The sequence below is a fragment of the Aplidium turbinatum genome, chromosome 3 (assembly GCF_918807975.1).
Source record: "Aplidium turbinatum chromosome 3, kaAplTurb1.1, whole genome shotgun sequence".
In the NCBI taxonomy this organism is placed as follows: domain Eukaryota; kingdom Metazoa; phylum Chordata; class Ascidiacea; order Aplousobranchia; family Polyclinidae; genus Aplidium; species Aplidium turbinatum.
This window is the reverse complement of record NC_137474.1, coordinates 40,600,416-40,613,809: the sequence shown is the minus strand read 5'-3', so window position 1 is coordinate 40,613,809 and position 13,394 is coordinate 40,600,416. Positions and strand designations below refer to the sequence as shown.

Sequence of the window (13,394 nt, the reverse complement as noted above, 5' to 3'; positions counted from 1 at the left end):
AACTATTGATAATATACTTTTGATTATTGTTCAAATTTTAGCATATTTTTCTGCTTGTTTGTATACTCAGCAGTAGGCTGTATTTAAATATCATGTTCGGTTGATTTCTTCACAGCTACACAGGTAAGTCCATATTATCTATGCCTACATGTAACATCTGTGAGAAAGTTGTTCGCAGCAACCAGAAGTCCATCTCCTGCAGTGTATGTAATTTTTCTAATCATTTTAAATGTACAAACTTAACTCAGACTGATAGATCTTATTTCTGTACAAACTGTTTACATAACTCTTTACCGTTTTTCAACTGTAGTGATATTATATTTACCCAACTTTTTTCAATCAAAACAGCACAACTTCTCAACCAAGAGCCTACATTGCTTAATGAACTTTTTTCATCACTTGAAAATGAAGTTGTAAATACTGAAGAACTCGAACCTTGTTTTCAAGCTAATGATGTGTATATGTATTCTAACAAAGTACATTTTTTGGTAACAAATATGCAAATAAACCAATCCCTAATAACTATGCACCTTAACATTAGATCTTTATCAAACCCAAAGAATTTCTCAAAATTGCAGGCACTTGTAACGTCAATGACAGTTAAACCACATATTATATCTATTAATGAAACATGGCTTAAAGTAAACCAAACTGGTGAATTTACCTCCTTAGAAGGGTATGTTTTTCTCGCAAATAGTAGATGTAAACAAAGGGGTGGAGGAGTGGCTCTGTACATAAAAGATAGCATTATGTTCTCTGTAAGAAATGACCTGACTATTATGAAAGAAAAAATTTTTGAATCCCTTTTTGTTGATATATTTGTAAACAAGAAAAAGTTAACTTGTGGTACTATATATAGATCTCCTCAATCACTTGCTGCTGCCAACTCTGAGTTTCTACAATCACTCCTTCCTACAATAAAAACAATATCAAAATCAAATGCACAATGTTTCATAATGGGAGATTTTAATTACAATTTATTGGACCATAATAATTGTCACACCAGCAACTATGCTGATGCTATGTTTGAACACAGCTTCCATCCATTGATAACTAAACCAACTAGAATTACTTCATCCAGTACCACATGTATTGATCACATATGGACAAATGTCTATAATGCCAAAACAAATGCTGGTATAATAGTTGACTGCATCGCTGACCATCTGCCTGTAATACAATGCACTCAATTAGGTTCAATAGAAGAACTTTCATTAAACAAAGAGAAAAGATGCTACAGCAACATTAACATGTGTCATTTTGTAGAAAAATTATCTAAGCTCAACATTAATAACATCATGAATGAAACCAACACTGATGTAGCTTATAACATGCTTTTCAATAATTACGTTGAAGTATTTAAAAGCAGTTTTCCAGTGAAATCTGTAAGAAATGTAACAACAAAATGCTGGTATGATCATGAACTCAGTGATCTTCACAGAATGAAACAACTGGCATACAAAAAATATCTTAGAAAATCTTCTGAAAAAAACAAATCTAACTACAATGCTCTAAGAAACTTTTATACCAGGTCACTAAAGCTGAAAAAACAAAACTATTTTAAAACTTTACTATTAAAGCACAAAAATAACCTGAAAAAAACCTGGAACATTTTAAATCAATTATTAGGTAAAACCAGATGCAATGAACAGTCCCATCTTGTTAAAGGTGATGAAGTACTTATACAGAATATTGATAAGGCTAACTACTTCAATGAATATTTCTCTTCAATAGCATCAAATCTGGTGGATAAAATTCCTAATACAAGTACCAAATTTTCAGATTATCTTTCAAATCCTATCAGTGAATCCATTTTTTTGCGCCCCACTTCTGCTGATGAAGTCAAACAAATTCTTTCTTCTTTTCAATCCAAACTTAGTTGTGGAATAGATGAAATACCAACAAAGATATTAAAAGTTGTACCACAAAACATAATTATAGCACTGACCCACATCTTCAATTTATCCTTAACTAACGGTGAATTTATAACGGCATTTAAAACATCTAAAATAATACCCATATTCAAAAAAGGCAAAACTGAAGACTGTAGTAATTACCGCCCCATCAGTCTATTATCTTCCTTTTCTAAAATACTTGAAAAAATAATGTACAACAGAGTGTATAATTTTCTTGAAAACCATAACTTTTTCTACCCCCAACAATTTGGGTTCAGACAAAATCATTCAACTAACCTTGCAGTTTTGCATCTTGTTAGTAAAATTTCAAATGCATTTGAAAAAAAAGAAACCACCCTTGGTATATTTTTAGACCTGTCTAAAGCATTTGACACAATTGATCACAAAATTTTGTTAAACAAGCTTTACTATTATGGTATCAGGGGGGCAGCCCATGACTGGCTCAGTAGTTACTGTAACGTACGAACACGCACACAGAGTGACGGTAATGTATTCAACTGTCGACGACAACGACAGCGACGACAACGAACAAGCAGAAGGTCAAACGAAGAAGAAGGTTTCTGTGACAACACAGCAAAACAACGATTAGCAAACAAAACTTACGAATTAGGCCTAATGCGGAATTACAGATGACGAATTATAGGCCTAATGAATTCTTACCGACTATTTTGTGGCGCACGGAACAGCACAGGGAGAAACCCAACAATTGAAAATTCTACCGTTGTAGATCGAAACTGAACATATAAACAGTAAACAGTAAAAAATATTATGCTATAAATTTCACATCATAGGTGAGTCCCGTACTTGATTTAAACATCGGGAAATAAGACGGGGTACTTATTACACTTAACCATTGACACTAAAATTCACATTGGCCTAGCCTATCACAAAGGTTGCAGTAGGATGTTAAGCTTACCGTGAACTGTGATAATCACTGATTTGGCCACATAGGCCAACGGCAACGACAGATGAAATTGCTGCACAGAGTTCAACTATGCTTCAACCACACAGTACATTAACGCAGTAGGCTAACTCTTATTCAACTAAAAAACAGCAGCACCGTTAAATAGCTAGAATTAACTACCAGTCGCTAACTATAGTTGCTGTAAACGTTAAGCTGATCTTTACATGTAGCCTACTGCCACTTAACAAAACTCAAAGCACAAAGAAACGTAGTAACGAACGCAAAGGCGCAAATGTAATTATGACGTAACGATCACACCTCGAGGTGAGACAGCAGGGGTTGCCAGGTGCTACTTAGGGAATCCGAATTTAGTTTTTAAACATAGAAAAGGAGGCGGACAAATACGACGTAACACCCCCACACAAAAATAGGAACTGAGTGAACATTTTTTACGATCAAACTAAGTCGTGTTTGGAACGATATGTTTCACAATCCAATCAGCCTTCAAGAGGACCCTCATGAACAAAGGGTTGCAAAATGCAGTCACTTATCACAATTAAAGGCAAATTTCGAAGCAGGTAGTGTGTTTTTTTTCACTATTCTCAACAAGAAATGTTTGTTTTTGGCTTTATTAGCCAACAGAAATTTGTTCAATAGTTCATAATACACATTGATCAATGCCTTTAACCCGGCGACAGGTAAACAGTCCATTTTGTTCTGCATTAAGCAGTTTCCAAAATCAAGCACAGTTTCGAAATTGGTCTCTTGACCACATTGTATCGAGTTTTCACCGAAACTGTGCGTACAGTCCCTTTATTGTCTGGGTATGTGTCAACCACTCGCCCCAACAGCCACTTCGAACGAGGTTGGGAATCGTCGACGAGGAGGACAACATCATCTTTTTCAAAGTTCTTCTCTCTTTGAAACCACTTCTGTCTCTGAATGATGAATGGGAGGAACTCACGGGTCCAGCGCAACCAAAATTGATTGGCTAGGTATTGCACCTGGGCCCAGCGGCGTCGAACATAACAGTCTTTTCTATCAAACAGTCCAGGGGGCAGGTTTGGTGCTTCTCTCAACAGCAATAGGTGATTGGGAGACAACGGCACATCATCTTGTGGGTCAAAGGTGATAGGAACGATGGGTCGCGAATTTATGATTGACTCCACTTCGACCATCAAAGTAACGAGAGCTTCATCTGAAACGGTTTGCTCCTTCATCAGAGCAGTTAGGATCCTTCGAATGGAACGGATCATGCGCTCCCATGCTCCACCGAAGTGAGAGCCGGTTGGCGGATTCCAATGCCAGGTCACATTTTGTTGGCACAGATACTCATTAATCTTCTGTTGGTTCCACAGTTGTAAGGACTCACGCAATATTCTTTCAGCACCGACAAAATTCGATCCGTTGTCGCTATAAATGTCGGTTGGGAGACCTCGACGACCGATGAATCGTCGAAGGGCATCAATAAACGAGTCGGTAGACATGGTGTGGGTAATTTCAATGTGGATAGCTCTTATTGACATACACGTGAATACGCAGCCATAACGTTTGAGTGAACTGCGGCCTTGCTTCACCATAAAGGGTCCAAAATAGTCGACACCGACATGAGAAAACGGAGGCTTATCGGGTTGGAGTCTTCCAGATGGCAAATCAGCCATAAATTGTTTGCCAACTTGTGCATTCCTTTTTTTACAGAGCAAGCACTTCCCAAGGACACGTCTAACGGCGACGCCTCCCTTCAGAATCCAGTACGTTTGTAGAAGAGATGCCCATGTATGGGTCATGCCAGAATGGCCCACTTGAGCATGGTGACTTGTAATCACAAGATCTGTAAGATGAGAGTCAAAAGGTAACACGATCGGGTGCTTGGCATCTTCTTCGATTGGTGCTCGCTCCAAACGGCCGCCAACCCGAAGGACCCCATCAACCAATATAGGGTTCAATTTAACCATGGATCGTGAGAATGTCCTTTTAGTTAGCATGGCACCTCCAGATAATACGTTTAGCACCTGTCCAAAGCGACTTCTTTGCACATATTTAATCAGTTCCATTTCAGCGAACTTCAACTCACGGACTGTGCTAGGAGACCGGGCAAGTGGGGCTTGGCAAAACGAAGGTCGAGTCTTCATCATGAGGAACCTTTTGTAACGCATCAACCATGCTGTTGCTTTCTTCAAGCGTATCAGCTTGGAATATCGATGAATCAATCGGTCAGTAGAACAAGAAGCTTCTGAAGCGGCACTCACGTAAACTTGTTGTTTCTTGACGGGCGCAAACTCTGCTGGAAGATCAGGTAGTTTTATTGGAGACTCTGGCCATCTTTCTTCGGCTTCCCACAAAAACGTTGGGCCAGACAACCAGAAGCTGGAGCTAATCAGCGTATTCGCATTCATACCACGGGACGCACAATCGGCAGGGTTTAACTTTGAAGGCACATGTCTCCATTTCGAAAGGTCTGTATTTTGTTCAATCGTGGACAATCGATTGGCAACAAATGTAGGGAATCTTTTCCTTGCATTACAAATACTTTGTAAGACAGCGCTCGAGTCTGTCCAAAATCTTGATGTGCAATTGGGTAGGTTCAATTCCTTTCTCACTATTTTATCTAACCTCACGGCCATAACAGCAGCAGTGAGTTCCAGCCTTGGAATGGAAACTGTTTTCAGTGGGGCTAAGCGGGACTTTCCCATCAGAAATGCACAGTGAATCCTTCCTTCATCATCAACAAGACGGAGGTAGGACACAGCTCCATATGCCACAGACGAAGCGTCGGCAAAATAGTGAAGTTCATGCTCCGTTACCACGCCAAAGTGGGGAGGTTTGAAACAACGAGGCAGACGTATGTCGTGAAGTTGGTGTAGCTGATTTATCCATTCATTCCAAGTGTCTACTTCAGACGCCGAAATTGGGTCATCCCAACCGAGACCTTGCTTGCATAAATCTTGCAACAACAACTTTGGTTTCAAGGTCACTGGAGCAACAAACCCCAGGGGGTCATATAGCGAGCTCGTTGCAGACAAAATACCTCTGCGGGTCAGGGGTCTCTCAGGTAATGGGAGTTGATACTTTCCATCAATCTGCTTGACTGATTTTGTCATCATGTCATATGCCATTCTATCCTCACGTGAGTTGGGCATGTCTAGTATTGATTTTTCATCGCCAAAGTCCGTTTTCCATGAACACTCGATTTGTTGCTCGATGGCAATGTCTCTTGATTGAGCAAAGTTAACTTGATAAGAAGAAGAGGAAGTTGGTGACAAAGATGGGCCCAACAAGGACCAACCCAACGGGGTTTTTATAGCGATTGGCTGATCGCGTGATCCCTTCCGTGAACGCTGAATGCAAAACACTTCTGGATTGTCGACACCGATCAACAGAGTCACACTTCCACCCTTCACACAGGGAAATTCCAGATCACCTAGATGGGGTAGTCCAGACAGTTCCTCTTGACTTGGAATGGCATTTGGAGTTGTAGGAATTTCATCAATTGACAGGACTCCAGACAGCTCAAACTTTCGTCTGTCATCTAGGGAGGACACAGACAAGCTTACAGATATTCCATCATATATTTTAGACGTGTTAGAAAGAGTCTGTAGTGAGATCTCTCTTTTATCCCCAGTGATATTCAAAACGTCTATTAATCTGTTAGCGCAAAAGGTTGCTGTAGAACCTTGATCGAGGAACGCGTAAGTCAAAACTTCATTGCCATTGTATCTAACCTTTACTGGCACAATGCACAGGTAGGCCTTGCAGACACCCACAACTTTATCTTGCGGCCGCGGTTCCGTCACTGAACAAGAAAGAACTCCCCTTTGTTCTTCATCACTGCGTGGCTGAGATGAATTAGGTGAATTAGGGTTGTGGAGCAAGGTATGATGGAAACGTCCCTTGCACCCTTCAATGGTACATGTGCTGTCAACTTTACAGTCGCGAGTTTGATGCTTTGTGCTAGTCAGACACTTATAACATAAGTGTGCATCGTAAACCAGTTGTCTACGCTGTTTGTACATCATGTTTTTAAACTCGTCACAATCAACAAGCTTGTGCGACTTGCGTTTACAACATAGACAAGCATTACTGAAAGATGGTTTGGATACACCCTTGATCGGAGGAACGTCCGTGTTAAATGCTGAGACTCGATCCTTCCGACTGGGTTTCTTTGCCAGGGTCTGGTGAGTTTCCTTCGCCTTATGAATCCTACTTCCATAGAGGGAGTTCTGGATCTCTGCTCGCATGCCAACAAATTCTGCAAGATCTCTGAATCCTGCTTCACGGCTTGTGTTGTGCAGAACCATAACCGATCTCTCTGCCCATGCCTCTTGCATACGGAATGGCAACTTCTCAATCATTACCATCATTGTGTCCAGAGAGTTCAGTCCAGCAAACTCATTAATGTCATCCAGGGTTGAGAGACACACGTCCATGGCATTGGCTAGATCCTTTAAACCTTGAGGATCGTTATGCCCAACCTTTGGCATCCTCTTCAGTTTTTGCTCTGCTGCATTTGCGATGATATGAGGTTGGCCATACTCCAAGTACAACTTCTTCCTTGCCAGCTCATAGCCATCGGGTTTCTTCACAAGATGTTCTATTGAACGCTTTACGTCACTATGACAATGTTGTAACAAATAGACCAACTTCCTTTGATCGTTATGTACCAGCGGGACGATCTGTGTGTCAAACGTCCGAACAAAATTTTGGTAAGTTAAGGGGTCACCCTTAAATGAAAGTATTTCTGGTCGTGGTAAGAAACGTTCGTCACTATAAGAGAAATGTCTACTTGGTTGTTGGGGCTGCTGATAGGAGCACCCTGGTTGTTCACCGACATGGGACATAGGTTGGTAATCTGGTCCATACGAGTCACGTTTAATTGTTTTCGGTTGCCAAGCCAAACTTGGCGAACTAATATTTGCTTCAGGAGTCCAGTGTGCTGCAGGGACCGTAGAATTAGGCTTGTTAGCTTTAGCATCATGAATGCCATAAGGAGATGAAAGGACAGGAGAAGATGTCTCTTGAAATTGCACAGAGGGTCTCTTTGTCAAACGGGGGGAAACATTCGCCTTGCTGTTTGGTAGACCAGGTGACGTGAATCCAGTTTCATCGACAGTAACGTAAGATGGATCAGCGTCACTCATCGCCTCTGCCCGAGATTGCAATTCCAGTTGTAACATTTCAATTTTGTGGTCAGCTTGTCTGCTCTTCCTCTCAGCTTCTATCCGAGCTTCTTCTTTCTTCCTCTCAGCTTCTATCCGAGCTTCTTCTTTCTTCCTCTCAGCTTCTACCCGAGCTTCTTCTTTCTTCCTCTCTGCTTCTATCCGAGCTTCCTCTTGAATATGAAGCTTTTCCTGCTGAGCCAGCTTCAGTTGGATCAGTACTTCACGTTGCCTTGAGCTAGCCGTTGAGCGGGTGCTTCCAGAGCGTAGGCTCACGGAACGATGCGAGGAGCTAGACTTCTTGCAGGACGTAGATGGCCCCGGCAAGTTGGCAGTTCTTTCCAACCACTCCTTGCAACGAGTGTCAAACTCGACCTTATTTTTTTCCATTAGGGAGCGTTCGGTTTCCCTATCATCTCCAATCAGATTGACAACTTCCTGATATTTTCGGTTCACATCGGAACAGTAGGAGCGGAATACCTCCAACTTAGTACTAGGATGAAGCATTAGCTGCTCTCCATGCAGATAGGACTGCTGCAAATTTTTTGTGGCCCCATCGAACTCAGCTTGCTTGGCTGCAGACGCATCCTCGAGTGGACTACTGCCTTGGACGCTCATCATAAATAAACAAATGTAGAAACAATTAAGCTTACGGCAAACCTTCGGAACTTGAGTGCTGCAACTCCGAGGACTGTCCACAATAGTCGAAACGATTCTATGTAACGTACGAACACGCACACAGAGTGACGGTAATGTATTCAACTGTCGACGACAACGACAGCGACGACAACGAACAAGCAGAAGGTCAAACGAAGAAGAAGGTTTCTGTGACAACACAGCAAAACAACGATTAGCAAACAAAACTTACGAATTAGGCCTAATGCGGAATTACAGATGACGAATTATAGGCCTAATGAATTCTTACCGACTATTTTGTGGCGCACGGAACAGCACAGGGAGAAACCCAACAATTGAAAATTCTACCGTTGTAGATCGAAACTGAACATATAAACAGTAAACAGTAAAAAATATTATGCTATAAATTTCACATCATAGGTGAGTCCCGTACTTGATTTAAACATCGGGAAATAAGACGGGGTACTTATTACACTTAACCATTGACACTAAAATTCACATTGGCCTAGCCTATCACAAAGGTTGCAGTAGGATGTTAAGCTTACCGTGAACTGTGATAATCACTGATTTGGCCACATAGGCCAACGGCAACGACAGATGAAATTGCTGCACAGAGTTCAACTATGCTTCAACCACACAGTACATTAACGCAGTAGGCTAACTCTTATTCAACTAAAAAACAGCAGCACCGTTAAATAGCTAGAATTAACTACCAGTCGCTAACTATAGTTGCTGTAAACGTTAAGCTGATCTTTACATGTAGCCTACTGCCACTTAACAAAACTCAAAGCACAAAGAAACGTAGTAACGAACGCAAAGGCGCAAATGTAATTATGACGTAACGATCACACCTCGAGGTGAGACAGCAGGGGTTGCCAGGTGCTACTTAGGGAATCCGAATTTAGTTTTTAAACATAGAAAAGGAGGCGGACAAATACGACGTAACAGTTACCTACTAAACCGATTTCAAGTAGTAGAAATATCTCAATCAATGTCTACTAAACGCAAAATATGTTTCGGGGTCCCCCAGGGTTCAATTCTAGGACCTTTACTGTTTTTGATATATATAAATGATTTCTGCAACAGCTTACAACACTCTGAATCTGTAATGTTTGCTGATGACTCCAATTTGTTTTTATGTGGTAACAGTATCCCCGAGCTTTATGAACTGGCCAACATGGAAATGTTAAATGTAACAGACTGGCTGGCAGCAAATAGGCTGTCGTTAAATGTAAATAAAACTAAGCACATTTTATTCAACAATAATAATAATACAAAGTGTTTTAACTTCACCCATACATTATCTGTGTACAATCAACCCATTGAACGTCTTAACACTGTTAGTTTCCTAGGCATTTTACTGAATGAAAATTTGTCATGGAAATCTCATATGATTCACTTGCTACTAAAACTGCGACGAAATTTCGGAATAATCTGCAAGATTAAACCTTACTTAAACACTGCGAATTTGATTTCTCTCTATCATTCTCTCATTGAAAGCAATCTAAGATATTGCATTAGTGCTTGGAAGCATGGTCATGTTACAATTGTAAACAAACTGCAAAAAATTTGCAACAAATTCATAAAAATGATCACTAAGCATGAACCACAATACAATGTCGACAGTTTTTTCACAATTGATAACCTTTATACCATCGAAACTGGCAAATTCATGTTTAAACTAAAACATAATCAACTGCCTAAAAACTTTAACTCGCTATTTCAACTTAATAGCAACTTGCATCACATATCAACTAGAAGTAGCAATCGATTTTTTCTCCCCTATTACTCGAAAAAGTTAACCCAACAATCCATCCAATTTAGTGGAGTTAAAGTCTGGAACGATCTCCCTAAACACATTACTGAAATCGAAACCTTTTCATTATTCAGCAGCAAGCTGAAAACCCATCTGCAAACAAAAACTCAAACCGATTAGCATACGTCCATTGTGTAATAGATACCACTTTTGTACATTTAATCGTTCAAGTACTACTGTTTGACACCTAGTATCTGAGCTTATTACAACTGTCAATGTCGTACATCTGCCATCACCACCTTAAACTGTTCAGTTTCAATAGGCTGCTATTAGATACTAATATGTTACCAACGCAATACGCCTTCAATTAGCCAAACTACGTATAATATACTTGTTCACAGAACCTTATAACTCTCTGTTACTTTGTTGTGTAGATTTATTTGGCAAGAGTACTTCAACAATGAAGCTGTAGGCCTATCACTCTCCAGAAGTTTGGTTGGAAATTCATTTCAAGAAACTCCATCCCGCTCCGATACCGAAGTCACCCGCATGCCATCTAGACCATTTTCATAATTATCATCTTCACTACATTTTTCATCATTCATGATCATCAGTGTAATATCATGCTCAAATAATAAGTTAATTAATCTAAAATCCTGTACCCATCAGTTATCAATTCCTATTCAATATCACACCACTGTCGTTGCTGCGAACACTCCATTTTCCTTAAAACGATGTACTGTACATAGTATTTTGTATATGTAATATGTTTAATATGTAAATAATATGTAATATGTTTAATATGTAATAATATGCCGTATGTTCATTATTTATTCTTGAATGCTCGTGTTGTTGATTTTTCTTTTTTATATTGGCTGTAAGGTTCAGTCGTCCCCGCATGGTTTCATCAACTGGCACACCTCCAGTTGCTTTAGGTATGTGGAGCCAACTGGTTCTTCCAACTAATTCATCTACTTTAAACTGTTAGGTTTGGTGGCCGTGCTTAATTTACTTTCGTGTACGTAACCTTTAAATTTGCATCGCATGCACGTTTTAAACTTTTGTAGTTTTGCCACCTTTTCCTTTTGTTGGTTTTGTTCCCGTTCACTATTTGTAACTTTATCATTGCTGTTGTTTTCCGACAAAGAAAAATAAATTGAATTGAATTGAATTGAATTTATCCTTCGAAACGTTAAAAAATCCCTTTTTTGGGATAAAATCCTTCAAAGTGGAAGCACTGCAACTGGACAAAATGATGACGTCATAATGCGTCACACACATTGGAATGGACTATTATGAAGGAGGAAGTGCGGGGTGGAAATGCAATGAAACACACCGGAAAGAAATTCTCTCCCATGTATTGATTTGTTGGGCGTCTTGTGAAAGAGCACCCAAAATTTCATAAAAGGAAATGCACTCTATTGCAACCAATAATTCCAAACGTGAATTCTTAATTTCTTCACAATTGACGAACTATACACAATAGAAACTGCAAAATTTATGTTCAAACTCAAACACAATCACTTACCCCAATGCTTTAATTCTCTATTTCAACTTAATAACAATTTGCACTCAATATCAACCAGAAGCAACAATCACTTTTTCCTCCCCTACTTCTCCAAAAGCTTGACTCAACAATCCATTCAGTTTAGTGGAGTTAAAGTGTGGAACCATCTCCCGAAAACCATCACTGAAATTGAAACCTTTTCAATATTTTGCAGTAACCTGAAAAAGCACTTGCGTTTTGAAAATTAACCTCTAACAACCTATGCTGTAACTCTTTAATTATCTGACTGTATTATTGATTGTTGCACCATATCCTGGTATAGCATGCCTTTCCAAATGCCACTTTTGTAAATTTATCCTACATATCATATATTACTATATTATACATTAACATATCTTACTATACGTATATCTTATATATTACACCCGACCGGATAAGGATGATGATTACTGTCTTTACTCTTCCATGAATAAGCTACTATACCGTATTGCATAATTTAATATTTGCCAGATAAGAATATATCACTAAGTTACTACCAGCTTGCATCTAACTACTCCCCTGATTATTATAAGCTATTATGTTCGTTCAGAGGATCGCTTGACTTTTCGTAAGATTATTATTTAGGTTGGTTTGGAAAAGATGCATGAAACAACTCAGACACTACATCCTTCATCGGCGCTACCAAAGAGTCTCCACCTCTCATTAGCGATACCAAAAACACTCCATCCCTCACTGACGCTATCAAAGATGATTCAACTCTTATTAGAAATACCAAAAACACGCTGCTATATCATCATGCTTGTTATGCTCTTACATGCGCAGGAAATTAATTTAAAAAACAAAGCTTTTTTAACTATTTTATCTTGATAATGAGCTGCCATATTATGTATTTGTTCTACAATATATAGGCTACTTAATATCGTTGCTGCGAACACTTTATTTCTGTATGAAATCTGTAAATAGTCCTTGTTTTGATAGTCCGTTATGTAATTTCAATATGTGTGTGTAACTGTGTATATTAGTTTGTTTATGTCATGTTGGGTTCAGTCGTGTTCTCATTGCTTTAAGAATTGGCGCTCCAGTTGTTCCAGGAACGAGGAGGCGACTGATTCTTAACTAATTCATCAACTTATTTTAAAGTATCAGGTTTGGTGGCCGTGCTTGACTATATTTATTGATGCATATACCGCAATATTAGATCCTTTCACGCACGTCTTAAACCATTAAGGTTTTGCCACCTTTTCCTTTTGTTAGTTTTGTTACTGTATTTCTTTTTCTCAATATCATTTCTTTTGCATTCTGACAAAGAAAAATAAATTGAATTGAATGAATTGAAAAATTGAATATCTAATACTGAATTGACTAACACCAGTTATGGTTGAAAGCCATAATGTATTAAATCTTACATGCGAGCCTGACTGACACTTTTCTAGTAGCCTGTATCTGATGATTTATAAAGAACAATGGCATTAATGACCTTTTCATGCCAAGATATCTGAAACATTAATGTAGAAAGGAG

General features: G+C 39.2%; 1 protein-coding gene and 2 long non-coding RNA genes across 4 annotated transcripts; all 3 read right to left on the bottom strand.

Annotated features, from left to right (window-relative positions):
* Positions 1-722: 722 nt before the first annotated feature.
* LOC145766378 (uncharacterized) lies at positions 723-3,410 on the bottom strand. Its single transcript, XR_014288710.1, has 3 exons — positions 2,833-3,410; positions 2,577-2,650; positions 723-1,170 (listed from the first exon to the last, which is right to left on the bottom strand). It is a non-coding gene; the product is annotated as an uncharacterized LOC145766378 (long non-coding RNA).
* Positions 3,411-3,542: 132 nt separating this feature from the next.
* On the bottom strand, positions 3,543-8,594 carry LOC145766809 (uncharacterized). Its single transcript, XM_082578515.1, has one exon. It carries the CDS (start codon positions 8,592-8,594, stop codon positions 3,543-3,545), a length of 5,052 nt encoding a protein of 1,683 aa, XP_082434641.1.
* Positions 8,595-8,715: 121 nt separating this feature from the next.
* On the bottom strand, positions 8,716-9,547 carry LOC145766379 (uncharacterized). 2 transcript variants are annotated; one of them, XR_014288712.1, is made up of 3 exons: positions 9,158-9,547; positions 8,902-8,975; positions 8,716-8,801 (listed from the first exon to the last, which is right to left on the bottom strand). It is a non-coding gene; the product is annotated as an uncharacterized LOC145766379 (long non-coding RNA). The 2 variants fall into 2 exon arrangements; XR_014288711.1 differs by having other exon boundaries at positions 8,716-8,975.
* Between the last annotated feature and the right edge of the window lie 3,847 nt (positions 9,548-13,394).